Source organism: Ziziphus jujuba, chromosome 8 (assembly GCF_031755915.1).
Source record: "Ziziphus jujuba cultivar Dongzao chromosome 8, ASM3175591v1".
Lineage (NCBI taxonomy): Eukaryota > Viridiplantae > Streptophyta > Magnoliopsida > Rosales > Rhamnaceae > Ziziphus > Ziziphus jujuba.
This window is the reverse complement of record NC_083386.1, coordinates 25,687,407-25,706,769: the sequence shown is the minus strand read 5'-3', so window position 1 is coordinate 25,706,769 and position 19,363 is coordinate 25,687,407. Positions and strand designations below refer to the sequence as shown.

At 32.5% G+C, this 19,363-nt stretch overlaps 3 protein-coding genes across 4 annotated transcripts; 2 read left to right on the top strand and 1 right to left on the bottom strand.

The window, feature by feature from the left end:
- Window positions 1-507: 507 nt before the first annotated feature.
- LOC125421387 (uncharacterized) lies at window positions 508-1,698 on the top strand. The gene is made up of 3 exons (XM_048470298.2): window positions 508-671; window positions 806-1,135; window positions 1,271-1,698. The coding sequence occupies exons 1-3, from the start codon at window positions 596-598 to the stop codon at window positions 1,429-1,431; spliced, it is 567 nt and encodes a 188-aa protein (XP_048326255.1). The 5' UTR covers window positions 508-595; the 3' UTR covers window positions 1,432-1,698.
- A 6,758-nt stretch (window positions 1,699-8,456) lies between these two features.
- LOC107414515 (probable CoA ligase CCL9) lies at window positions 8,457-11,480 on the top strand. 2 transcript variants are annotated; one of them, XM_048469809.2, is made up of 4 exons: window positions 8,457-8,719; window positions 9,050-10,097; window positions 10,595-10,698; window positions 10,830-11,020. In XM_048469809.2, the coding sequence occupies exons 1-4, from the start codon at window positions 8,519-8,521 to the stop codon at window positions 10,884-10,886; spliced, it is 1,410 nt and encodes a 469-aa protein (XP_048325766.1). In that variant the 5' UTR covers window positions 8,457-8,518; the 3' UTR covers window positions 10,887-11,020. The 2 variants fall into 2 exon arrangements, with proteins under 2 accessions (XP_048325766.1, XP_015878143.1); XM_016022657.4 differs by lacking the exon at window positions 10,830-11,020 and adding an exon at window positions 11,082-11,480 and having other exon boundaries at window positions 8,458-8,719.
- Window positions 11,481-11,771: 291 nt separating this feature from the next.
- On the bottom strand, window positions 11,772-15,432 carry LOC107414521 (tubulin beta-1 chain). Its single transcript, XM_016022662.4, has 3 exons — window positions 14,904-15,432; window positions 13,829-14,098; window positions 11,772-12,745 (listed from the first exon to the last, which is right to left on the bottom strand). Exons 1-3 carry the CDS (start codon window positions 15,295-15,297, stop codon window positions 12,066-12,068), a joined length of 1,344 nt encoding a protein of 447 aa, XP_015878148.1. The 5' UTR covers window positions 15,298-15,432; the 3' UTR covers window positions 11,772-12,065.
- Window positions 15,433-19,363: the final 3,931 nt, after the last annotated feature.

The following is a 19,363-nucleotide window of genomic DNA, read 5'->3' as shown; positions in this document are numbered from 1 at the left end:
AGGTTCTTTAAATATATATATATATATATATATATATATATATTTTCCCTATAGAATCCTCTTTTGTGTATTTTGTCAAGCATCCAAAAGAAGAGCTCGTCCAAAATATTATACCAAAACCTGCAACGCAATTAACCTACAAAATAGTGACTATCCAATTCAAACAATCCAAATTAAGAGAAAACAAGAATTCGTATATAACCATCATGTGCCATGAGCAGACGCATGACACACATTCATGAAAGTCCCGCCACTGATAGCGGCAGAAAATTGACTGGAAATAAGTTTTTTGTATTCTGGTCATACAAAAGCCCTTTCAACGATACGGCCTCCGTGGGGTCCATTACGAAGACCGCATTACAACTTCCCACTAAAATCTAAACTAGGCTTCCTTGTCATAGTTTTCACATTGAAACTCTAGAAACGTTCTTAATTTCCATGCCTAGAGTTAGTTCTCTACAGTAACCTCTCCAAGACCACTATAAAGATGCCTCCAAACCAACCCCATTAACCATTCGTAGCACATTCCTTCTACAGAACCCACAAACACCATATATTCAATATCAGCTGCTTGTTCTCATAGCTAGCTACTCCAATGGCTTCTAAATTTGTCTTCATAACCCTTGCAGTGGCAGCTCTTGCACTTTCTCTATGTGTGCAAGGAACGCTAGGTTGGTGCTGAATTTACATTTTTATTGCATACCACATGCCGTATATGAAACAGGATCTAATTCTCATTATTATGGTTTTCATTTCTTGCTTTTGGTGTGTATATATATATATATATATATTTTTTTTTTTTTAGGAGGAACAACATGCGAGCAACTGGACCAAGATACATGTGCATTCGCGGTGTCGTCATCGGGAAAACGGTGCGTTTTGGAGAAGCACGTGAAGAGGAGCGGACAGGAAGTGTATTCGTGCCGTACATCGGACATCGAGGCGGACAACAAACTCAATGATTGGATCGAGACGGAGCAGTGCATCAAAGCGTGTGGTCTCGACCGCAAAACGTTCGGCATCTCGACCGACTCTCTCCTCGAATCCACTTTCACTCAGAAACTCTGCTCCCCACAGTGCTATGACAACTGCCCCAACATCGTTGACCTCCATTTCAATCTCGCCGCTGGTGAAGGTATATACACCCGACTTCTTTTCATGCAAAACTACAAGGATTAATTTATTGCTTTTATTATATATATACATATATATATATATATATATAAACATTTTTAACATGAAAATTGTTTTTGGTTATTTTGATATGTAGGTGTATTTCTTCCAAAACTATGTGAAGCACAAGGATCGAATGCTCGTAGGCAAATGGCTGAGTTGCGTAGCTCTGGTCTGGTTGCACCAGGACCAGCGAAGCATGGTGTGAAACTTGCTGCTGCACCGATTGTCAGCGCTGAGCCACCTTTCTCAATTTAATTTGTTCTCCTTTCATATAAACAGTTCTGGGAGTTAGCATTTAATATATATATATATATATATTATAGTTTGATACATAGATATACTCGGGTTTCAATGAGAGAGATAGAAAGAGTTTAATTAGTAGCCGGACTTGATTACAGTATTGTTCGCATTGGTTGTAATCGGGTTATGTGCTGGGGTGTGCTATTCAAAATCTATGTGTGTTGTTTAAGGCTTTGTTTTAACATTAATGTTCATTAATTACTCTATTTTATTTATGCTTTACACTTATGAGTTTCTGAATAACAATAATAATGATAAAAAAAATAAAAAAATAATAATAAATTGAGGTTTCTGAATAATAATAATAACGATAATGATAAACCCAATTTTTTTAAAAAAAAAAAAAATTGATGTCCTATATTATTTATATATATGGTGAAATCGGAGAAAAGGAACAGGGAATTGTGGAAAACAGCACTCGAGAAGGAATAGTACATTGTATGACTTATTTTACAGGCATAGCATTTTATTTTATTTTACTTAGTATTTGGAGTTAGAAAATCGTTTGTGGTTTTGACACGAGGTTTGGTCTATTTCCAGTCAAATAGGTACAAATCAAACTGCTAGCGTCTAGTGAATGTCAAGCAATTATATTATTCATTGAAGGATATTGATGAGCGTATAAGAAAAGGTTAAAGTTGAGTTGAAAATTGAAAATTAGACTAACTTTCTGAAAAAAAAAGAAGAAAAAAAAAGAAATATATATATATATTGAGCTTCCTGAATTTGGGGTCGAAAGTTTTTATTTATAGATATATACGGCGTAAGACTCGGAAGCATCACATTTATGATCAATGGAAGGTGATGACTCATTTAATGGAGGAATTAATTGATTATTTAATATTGCAACTTAGATGGTCCATATGGTGTGGCAAGTCAACCCAGGGAAAGCTTCAAAATTCAAAATACTCATTTCACATTCTCAAAGTTATAAATTTATTACATAAACAAGAAAAATATCAGTGTTTTATAGCAAAGGTTAAGAAAAAAGTGAGGGATGAACAGGATTTTAAGAACATCTTGAATAGTAATCTTAATTAGTGTCCTGTTTTTGGAATATTAAAAGCCTGTTTGATCATATTTTTTGTTTTTTATTTTCAAAATAGAAAATAAAAAATTATTTTTTGTTGTTTAATGAGAAGTGTTTGATCATTAATACTTAAAAACAATTTTCAAAACTAAAAAACAGAAAACATGTTTGGCTAAACAATTTTTAAATTTTTTTTTAAAAAAATTTTTTTTTTCTACTTTATTTATTTTTTTATATATAAGGAACCTTATATATAATATATATAGCTATAATATACACACATATATATATAACATATATATCAAAATATAATATAATATTTATTTTCTGTTGAATTTTTTTAAATTATTATTGATTGATTAACATTATATATGATATTTACAGCGATATATTTTTGTGGAAATATTTTATCTAAACTCACAGTTTTGCATTAATTTCAATTTAGCCTCTCAAATTTTGAAAATTACAACTGAGACTATTATAAGAGATGTAGATAAAATTATTTTGAGGGATGTGAATGAAATAATAAGAAATAAAAATGAAGATTGTTTGAAACCTGATAGGAGGTAATGACATTTTTAAAACCTTAGGGATTAAATTGAAATTCATGCAAATATGAAGATCTTCTTGACACTATTACAAAGGAAAGGTAAAAACAAAAATAAACAATAAAAATAATAATAATAAATACAATAGGAAATAAGGGGAAATAAAAATGGAGATAAGGAGAAAAAAAAAAGAATAACTTATAAAAAAACAGAAAAACAATGAAAAAGAAAAAGTAAAAATTAAAAAAAAAATATCTGATATAAATGGAAAATAAAAAAAATAATGGAATAAAGGAAAAATGGAAAATTAGAAAAAAGAACAAAATAGAAGAGAGAGAGAGAGAGAGAGAGAGAGAGAATATTTGATAAGGTAAAAACAGAAAATAAGGAAAAAGAACTAAATAGCAAAATAAATAATTGATATAAGAAATATTTGCCTAAAATACTGATAAAAGAAGTAAGATAAAAAAATAAAAAATAAAAAACTAGTAGGTATATAACGAAATAAATGAAAATAAAAAATAATAAAAAAAAAATAATTGATGTAACTTATGAATGATTAAAAAAAGAAAAAAGGAATAGCTATTTTTTTAAATTGTTCTATTAAAAAAAATTAAAAAAAAAAAGAGGATGATAAAATAAGTGAATAAAATAATTTAATTGGATACATTTATAAAGGCATAATATTCTATTTTTCTTTATTTACTACTTTTTCTCTCTAAGATATTCTAAAACATTTAAGTAATGTTTTTTCTTTACAACTTTCTCGCTATAAGATAGATAACCGTAGACTAAACAAAAATGATGAAGAAAACAAATCAAAATAATATGTATTTTATTATTTTCAAAACAGGTGAAAATATTATTTTATTATTTTCTAAATTTTATTTTTTTTTATTTGTTTTCTAAAACTGTTTTTGAAAACTGATGTCCAAATAGATAATTTTTTGTTTTGAAAATAATTTTTCATTTTATAGAATAGAAAACTATTTTAAACAGATAGCCAATTAGAGCAACGTGTACATTTGTATAATGGACAAAGAGAGCCAAAACTAAATCTGGATGATGCTCTGCCTCTTAGCACGTCAAATTGACAAATTGTGACTGTAGATTTAGGCAGAGTTGGCACACTATGGAATATGGACTATGGATTAATAAAGGGGAAAGGATGAGTTTCAACTTTTGAGAAGGGTGTTGGTAAAATATTAAGCAATTGTACTTTTGATCTAAAATTACTTTTTGTAGGACTAGATTAGCTTAGAAAAAATCTTGGAGTCTTAAATGTGGTCTTGAGAATCAAAATGCTCTACAACGTTCTTAGTGCTTAAGTATAGACTGCCAGACTCAGTGCTGGGCCTGGGCTCTTTAACATCTCTCTGTTTCATAGTTAAATCAAATAAATAATTGAACCTGGAAGCTCAAAATCCGTCCCTACTCAAAGTTCACTCTCGAATTTAATTATAGCAAACGTTAACGAACATAAGAAAGCAATTTTCAAAAGAAATTCTTATTAAGTTAGACACAGATCCTCCGCCTAGTTTTTTTTTTTTTTTCTCTTGAGGTTGGTCTATAGTGCAAGATTGATAACCGCATATTTACAATGAGAATCTCTCTTAAAGCCAATTTGTGATAGTTTGAAACGTGTAGAATTATTCACTCTTTATCATCTATCATTTTCTTTTTTTGGGGGAGTAATATTTGAATTTGTTATTCTTGAAGTCCCAAACATTAGTATAAATAATGTTAACGAATCCAAGTGTGAATCTTAATATTTATCATCATAACCGATAATGCCATTATTTTTAAAGTTAACATTTTAATAGTAACCATTTAAATTGTCATTTGACATATAAATTATACTGATACTTGTTTACGGATAATAAATAGTATTTTTTAAATTTTTTTTAACTACATAAAAAAACTTTCATTTATAGTTTACTACTGCTTCAATATTTTCAATAGATGGATGTTTAATTTGGGTTGAATGTGAAGCTATTGATTTATATATATATATATATATATATACACATAGAGATATTTGATCAAATCTATAAAAATAAATAAATAAATAAATAAAAATGATAGAAATTTATTGGAGTCCAAAATATTTTTAATTAATTAATACTTTATTAATTCAATCATAAAAATTTAAAAACATTAATGATATTACCATGATACTATCATAATTTTTATTTATTTATTTACATGTGAAGAGAAGTATTATGGTACACATTAACAATAACACTCCCAGAATCCCTCTCACAAGTAAATGTAACCTTTTTTGGTCTCAGGTCTCCTAGAGTTTAAGTTTTCTTTTTTTTTTTTTTGAATTTTAAGTATTACTCTATTCTGCGTTCGCGGTTACTTAAGTTTTTTTTTTTAATAATATTTGTTCCGTGTGTTTAAGTTTTTTATAATACTATTCTATTTTGCTCTGTGTTTGCTATTAGTTGAGTGCTATCAGTTTTTTTTTTTTCCCCTTTAATTTTACCTTGTTTTATTTGTTTGTTTTTTTTTTAATACTCTATTTTTTTTTTCATTTTGCATTTTGAGCATCTATTATTTTGTTGCATTAATCTCTAAGTTAACTAAAAAGATTTGACTAATGTCATATTACCAACTGCACAGCGGGTGGATTTTTCACAAAGACTAATAATAATGAAAAATCCCACCAATACCTTAATCAAGTGTCAAATATTGATATTGATGAAAATATTAAATACTCTAAAATATAAAAATATCAATGAAACATTAGAAATTATTAAATATGATTAAATTTATAAGAAATTTATAAAAAAATAAAATTTATTATTGCAATTTCAGAGTATTTTTATGTAGTCAATACATTATTGGTTTAACTATAAAAATTAATAAACTATTAACGGATACACCATCAACGCTACCATACCATTTTCTTTCACATTTCTTTTTCCTTTTTCACATGTAAAAAGGGAATATTATGGTAAATATCAACGGATGTTACCATAACAGCTTAACCCTTTTTTGCAATCAATTGGATATTTACATATTATAATAATATTGATAAATTTTAATAAAATTTAAAATTTAAAATTTAACAGATATTTTTAAAATTTTATAAAATTTATGATAGAAGTTTTAAAAATATTAATAGATATTATAAAAATTTCGATTAAATTTTAAAAAAATTAACATATGGATAAAAAAATTTATAATAATATCGAAATTTTTAATAATTTTAAATTATTTTACAACTTAAATGTCCTATCGACTTTCAATTATTGTTAAACGTTGATTATACAATTGATTGACAATCGCTCATGTCAGATTTTTGAAGTTCAACAAAGTAGAATTAGAATATGGAAAGGTATTCGCTTAACCTTGCATAATTAATTATTTTCAACATGGAACATAAGTGATTGAAAAGCTTCAATCCTTAAACACGTAGTTTTGATTTCGGCCGCCCTTTTTTTTATTTTTTTAGGAGATCGGTGACAAGTGACTATAGACAATATATATATATATATATATATATAGATAAAATATAATATAATATCATTCCAAAAGGACTGTATACGATGACAAACTCAACCATTAAATTTATTAGAAAAACTATTTTTAAAAAAAAAAAAAAAAATAGAGCAGCCAAAAAGGAAGTTACAGAATATTCCCAACAGTGCAAGAAGAGTACACATTGTGCTTTATACTCGCCACTTATAATTGACTCTATGCTTCCTGAACAATGTATCCTGTATATATATATATATATATGGAAATTTTTTGTGAGAAAAGTTTATAGAAAAATTACAGTATTAATGACGGTTTTTTATAGTATTGATAATGATTTTTTAAAAAATCATTATCAATACTATAAAAAGATCCACACCATAGATACACTGTATATATATATATATATTTTTTTTATGTTTGTCCTTAAATCATATCATATCCTTCAAATTAAAATGGATTAGCTTTCTTTATTACAAATTATATAAAATTTGAAGATTAATATTAAGCTATATATGAAATATTGGCCTTCTTTCAGAAAATAAGACATGGCTGAATGGTCACTTGACCTTTCGATTGTTTAAAGAGTTTCAATGAACTCATAACCATTTTTCGCTTAAACTAATAATTCCCTTAAAAAATAAATCCGGCTCGTCGTCATCAGCTTTAGTTGAATTTACCATCTTTGAAATACTTGGCCCTATTCTAATTTAGCTAAAGCTAATAAAAATTCTTCCACCATCAAAAGGTATATACCATTTTATGCTAATTATCAAAGTGAAATCCAAGTGAGCACTTAAGCTGGTTCTTTCTGTGATCTTAATTCACAAACCAACCAACATACTTTGGCATAGGATTTTGCCTAATTTTATGAAGAAAAAAAAAAAAGGGGGTTTTACAATTACAATTAACAAGATAAGAACAAATTGTAATCACACAATCCCAAGTTTTAAGAAGTACAAACATGACAAATATTTACGAATCCTTATCAACTTCCAACAAATGTTAATTACTAGTCCTTGTCATAATTAAAAATACAATTTGTCAAAACCCCATGAATACATGCCAATTACGTATCTACCCATGTTATACATATTATGGTTTTACATCTAAAATGAAGAATTAAAAAAAAAAAATAGATAAAGTGTCATATCACACATTCATATATACATACAAAGAGGGGGGAAAAAGAAAAAATAGTAAGTACGTAAAGAATGACAAACAAGCTAAAAGGTATATAACAAATATAAAAATTCCTAACATAATAGTTGAACTTTGATCAATCAACTTTTATCATTCTTATTATATATATATATTTTTTTTATGGGCTAATTATTCCAGTGCTTCTTTTTCTTAATTTTTTGAGTAATTTAATCCAACTTAGTTGAGGTAGTTCATATTTATTTTGACAAACTGCTGCCACGTACACAAATCAGTCCCCTCACCTCCCACATATTTATTCAAGCGTGTCTTTAAACTTTAAACCCGAAATAAATAAATAACAGCGTAATATGTAAATGAAAAACGAGCCCCAGGCATGGGAATGCATAAAACGACATCGCAACAGATAAAAACAAGCAAAGGCTGTGTTCCCGAGGCAAATCCACGCGTCCGCACACTCATCTCGTGGACCGTATCCCCTGCAGTTTAGTCTTATACGGTCCAACAACCATGCACGTCATCCTTGTATTTATTTGACAAAACTATCCTTATGTGGAGATGCTGCCCAGTCCTACTTGTCCCAACGTACCATTCCTCAGAAGCAGAATTTCATTGTCAAGTTATCAAATTACTGCATTTCTTATACGGTATAAAACCTGAGCCTCTATGATTTTGCCACGTTGCAGATTTTCATTAAGTTTCCTATAATACCCCTTTCTTCTCGATCCTATTTATATATGTTGTTGAACCACCTTGTCCTATTCTCCTCCCAATCCTTGTTTTGTGTGTATTTAATTTTTACAGGGAAAAAAGATCAATGGAGGGTCTCACACTAACCGGATTGTTGAGCAGAGTCGCCGGTGAGTATCCTACCCGCAGAGCTCTCTCAGTTTCTGGGAAGTTCGATTTGACTTACGCAAGGCTACAAGAACTAGTCGAGTATGCCGCTTCTCGGCTTGTGGCTTCTGGTGTCACCCCTAACGATGTCGTTTCGCTCGTCTTCCCCAACACAGTCGAGGTATTAATTTATTATTATTATTATTATTTTTCTTTCATAGTATTTCTTGTTTATTGTTTGGCTGTCGAGAAAACGGTGGAAAAAGAGGGATAGAGTATAGGAATTGAAATATTGGGTATAATTAGTTTTTGGAAATTTTGGAAAGAGTTTCGATAGAGTGAAAGTAGAAAAAAACAAACAATGTTTTATCAAAATTATTATTATTATTATTATTTTGGTTGTGGAATATTGTCCATGCATTGTTTATGAATAAGAATATTAGTTTGGAAATTGATTGGTTTATTTCTTTATTTATGTACTTTCATTTGATTATTTTGTTTCTATTTACAGTTTGTGATAATGTTTTTGGCTGTAATCCGAGCACGAGCCGTGGCTGCGCCGCTCAACTCAGCCTACACGTCGGATGAGTTCCAGTTTTACCTATCCGACTCGGAAGCTAAGCTATTATTAACCTCGAAAGAAGGAAACGACTCGGCTCAAGCTGCGGCTTCCAAGCTCAACATCCCACACGCCACCGCCGCGGTCTCCCATTCCAATTCCGAACTCGTTCTTTCTCTTACTCAGTCCGTTTCGGGTCCCACCTCCATCTCCGAACTCACCAACGAGCCATCCGACGTGTCGCTCTTCCTCCACACGTCTGGCACCACGAGCCGGCCCAAAGGCGTGCCGCTGACTCAGCTCAACTTAGCCTCTTCAGTGCAGAATATAAAGTCCGTGTACAAGCTCACTGAGTCAGACTCAACCGTCATAGTCCTTCCACTCTTTCACGTCCATGGTTTGTTAGCCGGGTTACTGAGTTCACTCGGTGCCGGAGCCTCCATGACTCTCCCAGCAGCGGGCCGATTCTCGGCTTCCACATTTTGGTCAGACATGCTCAAATACAACGCCACGTGGTACACCGCGGTTCCCACCATACACCAAATCATATTGGATCGCCACCTTAGTGCCCCGGAACCCGTTTACCCGAAGCTCCGATTCATCCGAAGCTGTAGTGCTTCGCTAGCACCGGTTATACTGGGTCGGCTAGAGGAGGCGTTCGGGGCACCGGTTTTGGAGGCTTATGCCATGACGGAGGCGACCCACCTAATGGCGTCGAATCCGTTACCGGAGGATGGCCCGCATAAACCCGGATCAGTTGGGAGAGCCGTGGGTCAGGAAATGACAATATTAGATGAAAATGGAGCAATACAGGATGCTAATGCGAGTGGTGAGGTGTGCATAAGGGGTCCCAATGTGACCAAAGGATATAAAAGCAACCCAGAGGCCAACAAAGCTGCTTTTAGGTTCGGGTGGTTCCACACTGGTGATCTCGGGTATTTTGATTCGGATGGGTATTTGCATCTTGTGGGTCGGATCAAAGAGCTTATCAACCGTGGAGGTAAGCATTTCATCTTGTTATTCTTTTGTTCTTTATCTTGTATAATAGTTGAAATTAAGAGTTGCCCAATAGATATCATTCATTTTTTAGCGTACCCAAAGCTGAAATCAGAAATGACAATAATTTATTGCGCAGTTTGGAAATTGAAGTTGAGGCATTTGGTTTCTATTTGGTTTCTATTGAAACTCTATGATAGCCAATCTCTTTTTTGGGTTTTGCCAACTTGATATCCGAATATCGACCTCTTTTTAACAAATCAAACAAATTGTAGAAAATTAGCCAAAATTGTGTCAAATGCTGAACATTGGGATATGATAGAGCCTTTTGCGTGACACATAAGGAATCATTATTATTGCATAATTGATATATTATTATAAAAGGCCACAAATGAAGTTTCAGGACATGAAGATTGGCATTTGAAAAGTGTTTGTTTTCTACTTTTCTTGGTACTAGTCTCTCATTGATCTCTCTTTCTCGAATTTGTTAATGATTTTCAGGGGAAAAGATATCGCCCATTGAAGTAGATGCTGTACTTTTGACTCATCCAGACATTGCACAAGCGGTCGCTTTTGGAGTCCCAGATGACAAATATGGGGAAGAGGTATAAAGTGTTGCTTTAAATTAGAATTCTTTAATTTTGCTTACTTTTCTCACTGACTTTTCTTTAACATTAGGTGATATCTAGGGAAATCTGTTTTTGGTAGTGTCATACACTTTGCATGAATTTTATAGGCACTGTTTGGTGTTGCGGCCCCACAAGTGATGGTAGCACTTACCAGAAACTATTAATTATAAGAAATTTGTTTTATGGTTTTGGGCTTAAGTGACTTGTGGTTGGTGACTGATTCATGGAAAGCTTTAGTCCGAGGCCTCAACAAAAGTAGGGTTTGATTGTAGCATTCTCCTTGCAAAGCTTTCTAAAATGAAAAAGATAGCTTTATGAATTTATGACGAAGGTTTGAAAGTTTCTTTGTATAATCTCAGATTAATTGTGCAATTATTCCAAGAGAAGGATCAAATCTCAATGAGGAGGAAGTGCTGAGGTTCTGCAAGAAGAATCTTGCAGCATTCAAGGTTCCTAAGAGAGTTTTCATCACAGATTCTCTCCCGAAAACCGCTACTGGGAAGATCCAACGGCGAATAGTAGCTGAGCATTTTCTTGCTCAAATATCAACCGCGAAAGTGCCTAAGTTTGGGGCATAGAGAATTTGCTGGTAATCACGGTCATGGTCCTCTACATTTTATAAGTAGAAGGGTAACATAAGTGCTTGTGTGTGGCCAACATGGTAATATGGCATTGTATCTAAACTGAAAAAATTAATAATAATAAGGTTTTCTATCCAATAACATCATAAATTATGGTTTTTATTTATTTTATTATTATTTCTTTGTATGTCTCAATTTTGTGCAGAGGGTAGAGACGATTTTTCTCGAGCGTGTATAATTCATATACAGCCCTTCTTATAGGATTAGCTGCTTAAGAAGCTTTTTTGGGTAGTGCCGTAATACAATATAAAAGGAGTATTTGATTGCTGCTTTATAGTTAAGCTTGCCTTGTAAGATTACCGTTTGACAAGAAAATAAAGTTTAATGCCTCTCTTCTTGATGCTGCCAGACAAAAAGGTTCTATTTCCACATTAGAAAGAAATGACGAAATACCTCAAAAAATCACACTTGAAAAATAATAATAATAATAACAAAGACGGAACATTGTCTAGCATTACCCATGAGAATTAGCATTCAATTTTTTAAAACTAACACCCTGATATGATAGCCATTCTTCAATATTTGAAAGTAAACAAATCCTTTAGGCCTCTAATATCTAACTACTACACTGAAACCAAACATGCACCAGCACAGACTGGCCCGCACTTAGCAATCCAAACCCAAATAAGGTATTCAGGAAACAAAAACATATAATAAACCCACAACGTAAAAATGTAACAAACCCAACCGACACAAAATGACCTAGTCTTCCGGCTGAAGTTCCTCCTCATCTTCATACTCGTATCCCTCTTCATCTGCTGTGGCATCTTGGTACTGCTGGTACTCAGAGACCAGATCATTCATGTTGCTTTCTGCTTCTGTAAACTCCATCTCATCCATTCCCTCTCCTGTGTACCAATGCAAGAAAGCCTTTCTACGGAACATAGCTGTGAATTGCTCACTCACCCTCCGGAACATTTCCTGAATTGAAGTGGAGTTACCAATGAATGTTGATGCCATTTTCAGACCAGTAGGTGGGATGTCACAAACAGTTGACTTGACATTGTTGGGGATCCACTCAACAAAGTATGACGAGTTCTTGTTTTGGACATTAATCATCTGTTCATCAACTTCCTTCGTGCTCATCTTGCCCCGGAACATTGCTGAAGCAGTCAAATACCTCCCATGTCGAGGATCAGCAGCACACATCATATTCTTGGCATCCCACATTTGTTGAGTGAGCTCTGGAACAGTTAGAGCACGGTATTGCTGGGAACCACGAGATGTAAGAGGGGCAAACCCAACCATGAAAAAGTGCAAACGAGGGAATGGAATAAGATTAACAGCAAGCTTGCGGAGATCAGAGTTGAGTTGACCAGGAAAGCGAAGGCAGCAAGTCACCCCACTCATGGTTGCAGAAATCAAGTGATTCAGGTCTCCAACTGAATTGGGCAGAAAAAAAATATTGGTCAGGAAATGTTGGGTTTAGAATGTCAAGAAGTATCAGTTAAATATGCGTCACCATCTACATTTCACTTATTTCCATAAGCAAGTTGCAAGAGCATTAAGCATCAAACGAAAAAACTAATAATAAAAGGTCAGATACTTTCAAGAACACAAAACCCTAGAATATCTATTAAGATATATGCAAAAAACAGAGATAACTTTTTGAAAAACAACTACAAACAATGAGCTGAGATCATATACAAAAAACATGTGAAATTGTTTCACTCAATGAAAACATCCTAGGTCCAGGTGTCTTCACTTATAGCCGACATAAAAGAATCCCAGCTGCTCTGCATCATTTTCACAATGATGCCTCCTGAGCTCACACACTATTAGTACGTTTATGAGGACAGAAATTTAACACCATGTGGACACCATCCACATGCTTCAAAGCAAGAAAATTCAAGCAAAGAAACTAGTATCTTATCCAAATAATGTGAAAAAGTACACAAGGATGAGACCACAAGACAATACTATCATTGTATTAAACTAGTATCTTATCCAATTAATATGAAATAGTACATATGGATGAGACCACAATACAATACTATCATTGTATTTTTACATTATGTCAGGACAGAAAGTTAACACCATGCGGATGCCATTCACACGATTCAAAGCAAGAAAATTAGAACAAAAAAATTAGTCTATTATCCAATTAATGTGAAATAGTACAAGGATGAGACCCCAGGACATTACTATCACTGAAAACACAAATCATAGCGCCTTGCACTTTTAAAGCTGGCAAAAGTAAATAATCATGCAGACATTTCAACAACAAACACTAAAATAACAATATCCCCCAAATCGGAAATCGGGATACCCATCTTGTCTAACCACATGCAACATTGAGATGCAAGGCAACTAACATCGGATATGCTACATGAGGGCTGAGTAAATAATCATTTTTTCTTTAAGTGAATGTGTACCATAATACCAAATAAGCAACCAAGAAAAAAAAAAAAAAAAAAAACAAGCAAACTATGTCTAAAAGAGTGACCAAAAGAGAAGAAACTCACAGCTTGGCGTGGTAAGCTTGAGTGTGCGGAAGCAAATGTCATACAGAGCTTCATTGTCCAATACCATACACTCATCTGCATTCTCAACAAGCTGGTGAACAGAGAGTGTCGCATTGTAAGGTTCAACCACAGTGTCAGACACCTTCGGGGACGGGAACACAGAGAAAGTGAGCATCATTCGGTCTGGGTATTCTTCTCTGATCTTTGAAATGAGAAGGGTTCCCATTCCTGATCCAGTTCCACCTCCCAATGAGTGGCAAACCTGAAACCCTGAAGAAGTTTCCGAAAACATGTTAGGTCATGCGGCTTTTGCAATACTGTAATACAGTAAAATTACTGGAAAAAGCAAGAAAACGATACACAAGCGCCTTCTAAACCACCCCATTCATCCAAAAGAGAAGGGAAGGGGCCTACCAACTGAGCTATATCCCCCCGGATGCTTCCAAGGTGAGTAAGCAGTAAAATATTTCCAGAATAATATAAAGAACATAGAATACTCACTTGGATACTGAGTTTGAAATCGAATTTTTGAATGTTACATCAATTTAATATGACTTTGTCATTCTTCTTCAATTTAGTTTTTTCAAAAGCACAAAACACGCTTGTAGAAACAAAAAAAAAATCCAAACCGCACGAAACGGATTTAGACAAAAATTAATTGAGATTCCATTTATACCCTTCCCATTCCCTGAATTTTCTCAGATATGAGAGAGAAAACCACCAATTATATAAAACATCCTAACTTATATGCGGTGATAATTAAACAAGCATAGATCTAACCGTAAAATCAGCGACCATAATTTTGCAACAATGTAAACCAAAGCATAGCGTATTGAAATCTTCATATTCCAAGTCAAACTTTAAGGAAAAACGTCTGAAAATTTATCTTAGAAAATCACAGAATGTTTCCTAAAAACACTATTCGCAAAGAAACTAAACTGAATAACACACAAAAAAGCACCGGAAAGTGGTAAAACGAAAAATTGCAGAAAAATTAAATACAATGGAAGAAAATTTACTTTAAAACGCTTTCAAAATAGACATTGAGATTTTAACAAAGAAAATGAGAAAATACCTTGTAAGCAGTCACAGTTCTCAGCCTCCTTCCTCACAACATCTAGAACAGAGTCAATCAACTCAGCACCTTCAGTGTAGTGACCCTTGGCCCAGTTGTTTCCGGCACCGGACTGCCCGAAGACGAAGTTATCGGGCCGGAAGATCTGTCCGTACGGTCCAGATCTGACGCTGTCCATGGTCCCAGGCTCCAGATCCATGAGCACAGCGCGAGGAACGAAGCGTCCGCAACTCGCTTCGTTGTAGTAGACATTGACTCGCTCGAGTTGGAGCTCATTGTTCCCCTGGTACCTTCCGGTGGAGTCGATGCCGTGCTCGGCGCAAACGACTTCCCAGAACTTGGCTCCGATCTGGTTCCCGCATTGACCTCCTTGGATGTGAAGGATCTCACGCATTTTCGATGACTGAGTAGCGAGTTCACTCACTGAGATTTAGAGAGAGAAATGAAGAAGAAGAAGAAGAAGAGGATAGCGATTCTAGTGAGAGACTGTGAAGGAAGGGTACTCTTGGGAGTGAGAGAGAAAGTGAGAGTGAGTGAATCTTTATAGATTGGATATGACGGAGTCACGTAACGACGTTGTGTAGCTCGAAGAGTTTAACGGTGGTAAGACAACGTCGTTTGGTTTAAGTGGGAATTTGAATTTTGAAAAGCGAACCAAAAAATTTGAATCAGATAATTTAGGGAGTAATCAGGTAGGATTAAGAGGCATCGTGACCTTGCGATATGTGTGCTCCCAGTGGACCCCATTAGGTTTTTTAAAACGTACGGCTTGATGTGTGTGTGGCTGTATCTGATGTGATACGCCTTCATGCTTCATAAAAGCCCGGGGAGGGATTGGGAGAAGGAACTATGCCGCCACGCGCTGTAGCGGTCGACGCGCCAAATCATGTGGAGTAAAGTGGGGTTTTTGGGATGGAGCCAGCCTTGTGAACATGCACATGAGGGGCTGGTACTCGTAGCACGTGATTGATAGGTATGGTCATGTGAGTGGCACTTTCTCAAGTACATTCACTTAAGGGTGTGTTTGGCTGTCTTTCTCAGTGTTTAAATATTTGCAATTTACAGTTTTTTGACCCAATAAAAACCAAATATAATATGTAAAATCAATCACAATGAAATGTCTCCATGTGGATACTATATACTCAAATATCTTTATTCTTCAACAAAATATCTACACTCAAATCTCTTTTATAGTACCTATTTTTTTATCGAAGGAACTTTCATTCATTTATTTTCTTTTTCTTTTTTTCTTTTTTTCCTTTTTTTTGTTTGGGTTAAGGAGACAAGAACTTCGAATTTGGAGAACGATTTTAAAAAATTATTGTACTATCATATATATATATGCTATAAAATTGATTCTAATACTTTGGCAATAGATTTGTTAATAATTTTGAATGTTTATAAAATCTATCCCCTCAAATTTCAATTTTTTTTTTTTCCTTAAAGTCAACTGGAAATGTAAGTACGATGAATGCATCATTCTCATCACGGCAACCAATCAATATCATTAAAGAATTTAAGTATCCTAAATTGCTTGAAAATTATAAGATGTGTTGGCACAAGAGCATAAAATGGATTGAAATTTATTTTGAATATGTCTACGTTTATTTTTATTTTTTAATTATTATTATTTTGTGCAGAAATGTCTTTGTATTGATACACTTGTAATACTTTACAAGTGGTCGAAAAAAGATAATGTAATAATATTTTATTGTAACAATATTTTACAATGAAGATATGGTTATTTTCAACAAATAGTCATTGCATTTATAGTATAACACCATTGTCAAAATTGGTTTTCTTGTATTTTACACAATACCATTAATAAGTAAAACCCAACCAATTGTTCAATATAATCTCAACTCTGAAATTGACACAGGTTTCAAAGTCTTTTCCGCTAGTTTTCTCTACAAAATATGCCATTTAAGTTCACATTCATTTGTAATAACATATATTTATATATATTTATAAAAAAAAAAAAAAAAAAAAAACAACAACAACAACAACAATAACAATAACAATAACAACAATAATATTATATTATGTCTGACTCTTTTTCGTTGGTATAAATATTATGTCTTACTCAGAAAATGGTTTAAATAGCAGGAATATCTCAAAACCTTTCAAATATAGACGTATTATCAAATAAAAATTGAATGTTCACTGCCCAAAGTCACTATGACCTACAAATGGTATCCCTGATTGAAAAGCATGGCCCCTACATAACTTAGCTTTCACTCAAGCCAACACCAAACACGAACAAAGTGGACCCCCCTGACAAAACCAAAAAGATAAGAGATTTAGATGGCCAAAAAGATAAGAAAACAAAGAGGAAGAAGCAATGTTATCATCATAGAAAAATGGCATCAAGTGAGTCCATCACTTAACCTTTCAATCTTCATTAAAAAGCTAACAATTCTGTAATACCATTCTTATATTTTTTTTTTCTTAAAGGGGGTCCCAAATATTCAATATTGCTTCCTTACTAAACCCTTTTGAATGATTCCAGATACGTCTAATAATATGAGGAACTAGCAGTTGATTTTTCATTCTCATTGTGCAATAATGATTTGCTTGCTTATACAAGGATGTGTTTGGAAGGTAACAAACAATTTTATGATCATTGAAAAATGAGAATTGCATTTGCCTTTGTATACTTAGAGATATAATTGGATCTTGTACTGCTATCCCAAAATGTCCTATGTTCTTCCGGTCTGACAGCTTTGTTTACATTGCTGGGATTCCAAGCAACCTTCAAAGACGTCAGTATAAACTTATATGATATTGGCTTTCTCTACTTTTTTCCTCTTTTTTGTCAGGACTCAGGATTCAGTATGGAGGGTAACGTGAGTAGAAAACAATTCTCATAGCTGGCTTTTTTATTTTGGGTTGGTGGAGATTAAGACAGTGGGCTTGTTACATGCATCAGCATGAACTAATTCTACAGTTCTGGGCCTTCGGTCCCATTCCCCAAGAGGCCCATATAGTTTATCTTCCAAGGCAACATCTCTTTTTTTTTTGGGTGGAAGTTAACATGTGTTAACTATTTTGTATTTTCATAAAAGAAAAAAGAAAAAAAGAAGGAGGCCTGTGTTACTGAATCATTAGATATGCTGGATATGTTATAATGACATAACTAATTGCAATTTAGTTTAAAAAGTAACATAGAAAAATGAAGATCAAATAATGACAAAAACCATATATATATATATATATATATTTTAAAGAAAATGTATTTATGGTAAAAATCATAATTGTAAAAAGTTTTTTTATTTTTATTTTTTTGGACAAATTGCAAAAAAGTTGTTTGAAAATTTAAGGATGATGATTGTTTGAAATTATATAAGTAAATAAACTTGTAAGTTTATTTGTGCTTAAAGGAAGGCTATTTTTCAATTGATTTAAATTATTGCATTTTTTTATTTGGTATCATTAAAAAGAAATGTTAATACCCACTACGTTCATAACAACAATATTGGAATGATCAATTAAATTTCTCAATTTTAAATGTTATACGACAGTTTTTTCAGAAAAAAAAAATATATATAAAATATTAATAATTAAATAATATAAGAGCATCTTCAATAATAAATGTTATTAACCATTAACATTTGAAATTTCATATTAATATATCTTCTTTAAGAGCATTTTTAGTGAGATGACATGTTGGTATTATATTGTTAAATTATAATATATGAACACCCTTTTGCTTATCTGATTGCAAGTGGTGCAAAATTTGCCACTTCCAATAAGAGCAAATTTACAATTTGCCAAATTTGTCATTTGGCCCTACTTTTATAAAATATGTAGGTCCAATGTCATTTAATGAGTTAGTTAATATTATTTTTGTTTTTAATTGGTAAAAAGTAATCAAAAGTAAGTCTGTTGATATTTAAGAAAATTTAAAATTTGGCATTATTATTTTTTAGCATCTGTTATTGGAGTATAAATTATAAAATTTTACATTAACATTAGTATTTATCATTAAAGAGCATATGCCAATATTAAATTATAAAAATAATAATGCCAAGGTGGCATTTTATCCGGAGTCATGGTGGCTCCTACTTAGGTAAATGTCAATACCTGCCAGATTTTGGCACTACCTCTTTAATAGCATGTGTCGAAAAATAACATTGATAAAAATATAGAAGAAAAAAATGTTGGATTAGGTCCTATTTTCTATATATTTTAACATTTAAAATTAAAAATTATATTATTTAATTGTATGAATTTTATATATTTTATTATAATAAGATATACTAAAAATACCAATTGTATTAATACAGTTTATATTTTTTACAATATGCTATTTTTTTTTTTTTTGGCTGAAATATTACAATATGCTATTGGAGACTACAAAAAACATATGTATAGTATAATTTGGCACTGTAATTACAAAATGCAATGTCATTTGGAATGCTATGATATATATGTAAAATATCTTTGAATACAAAGAGCTA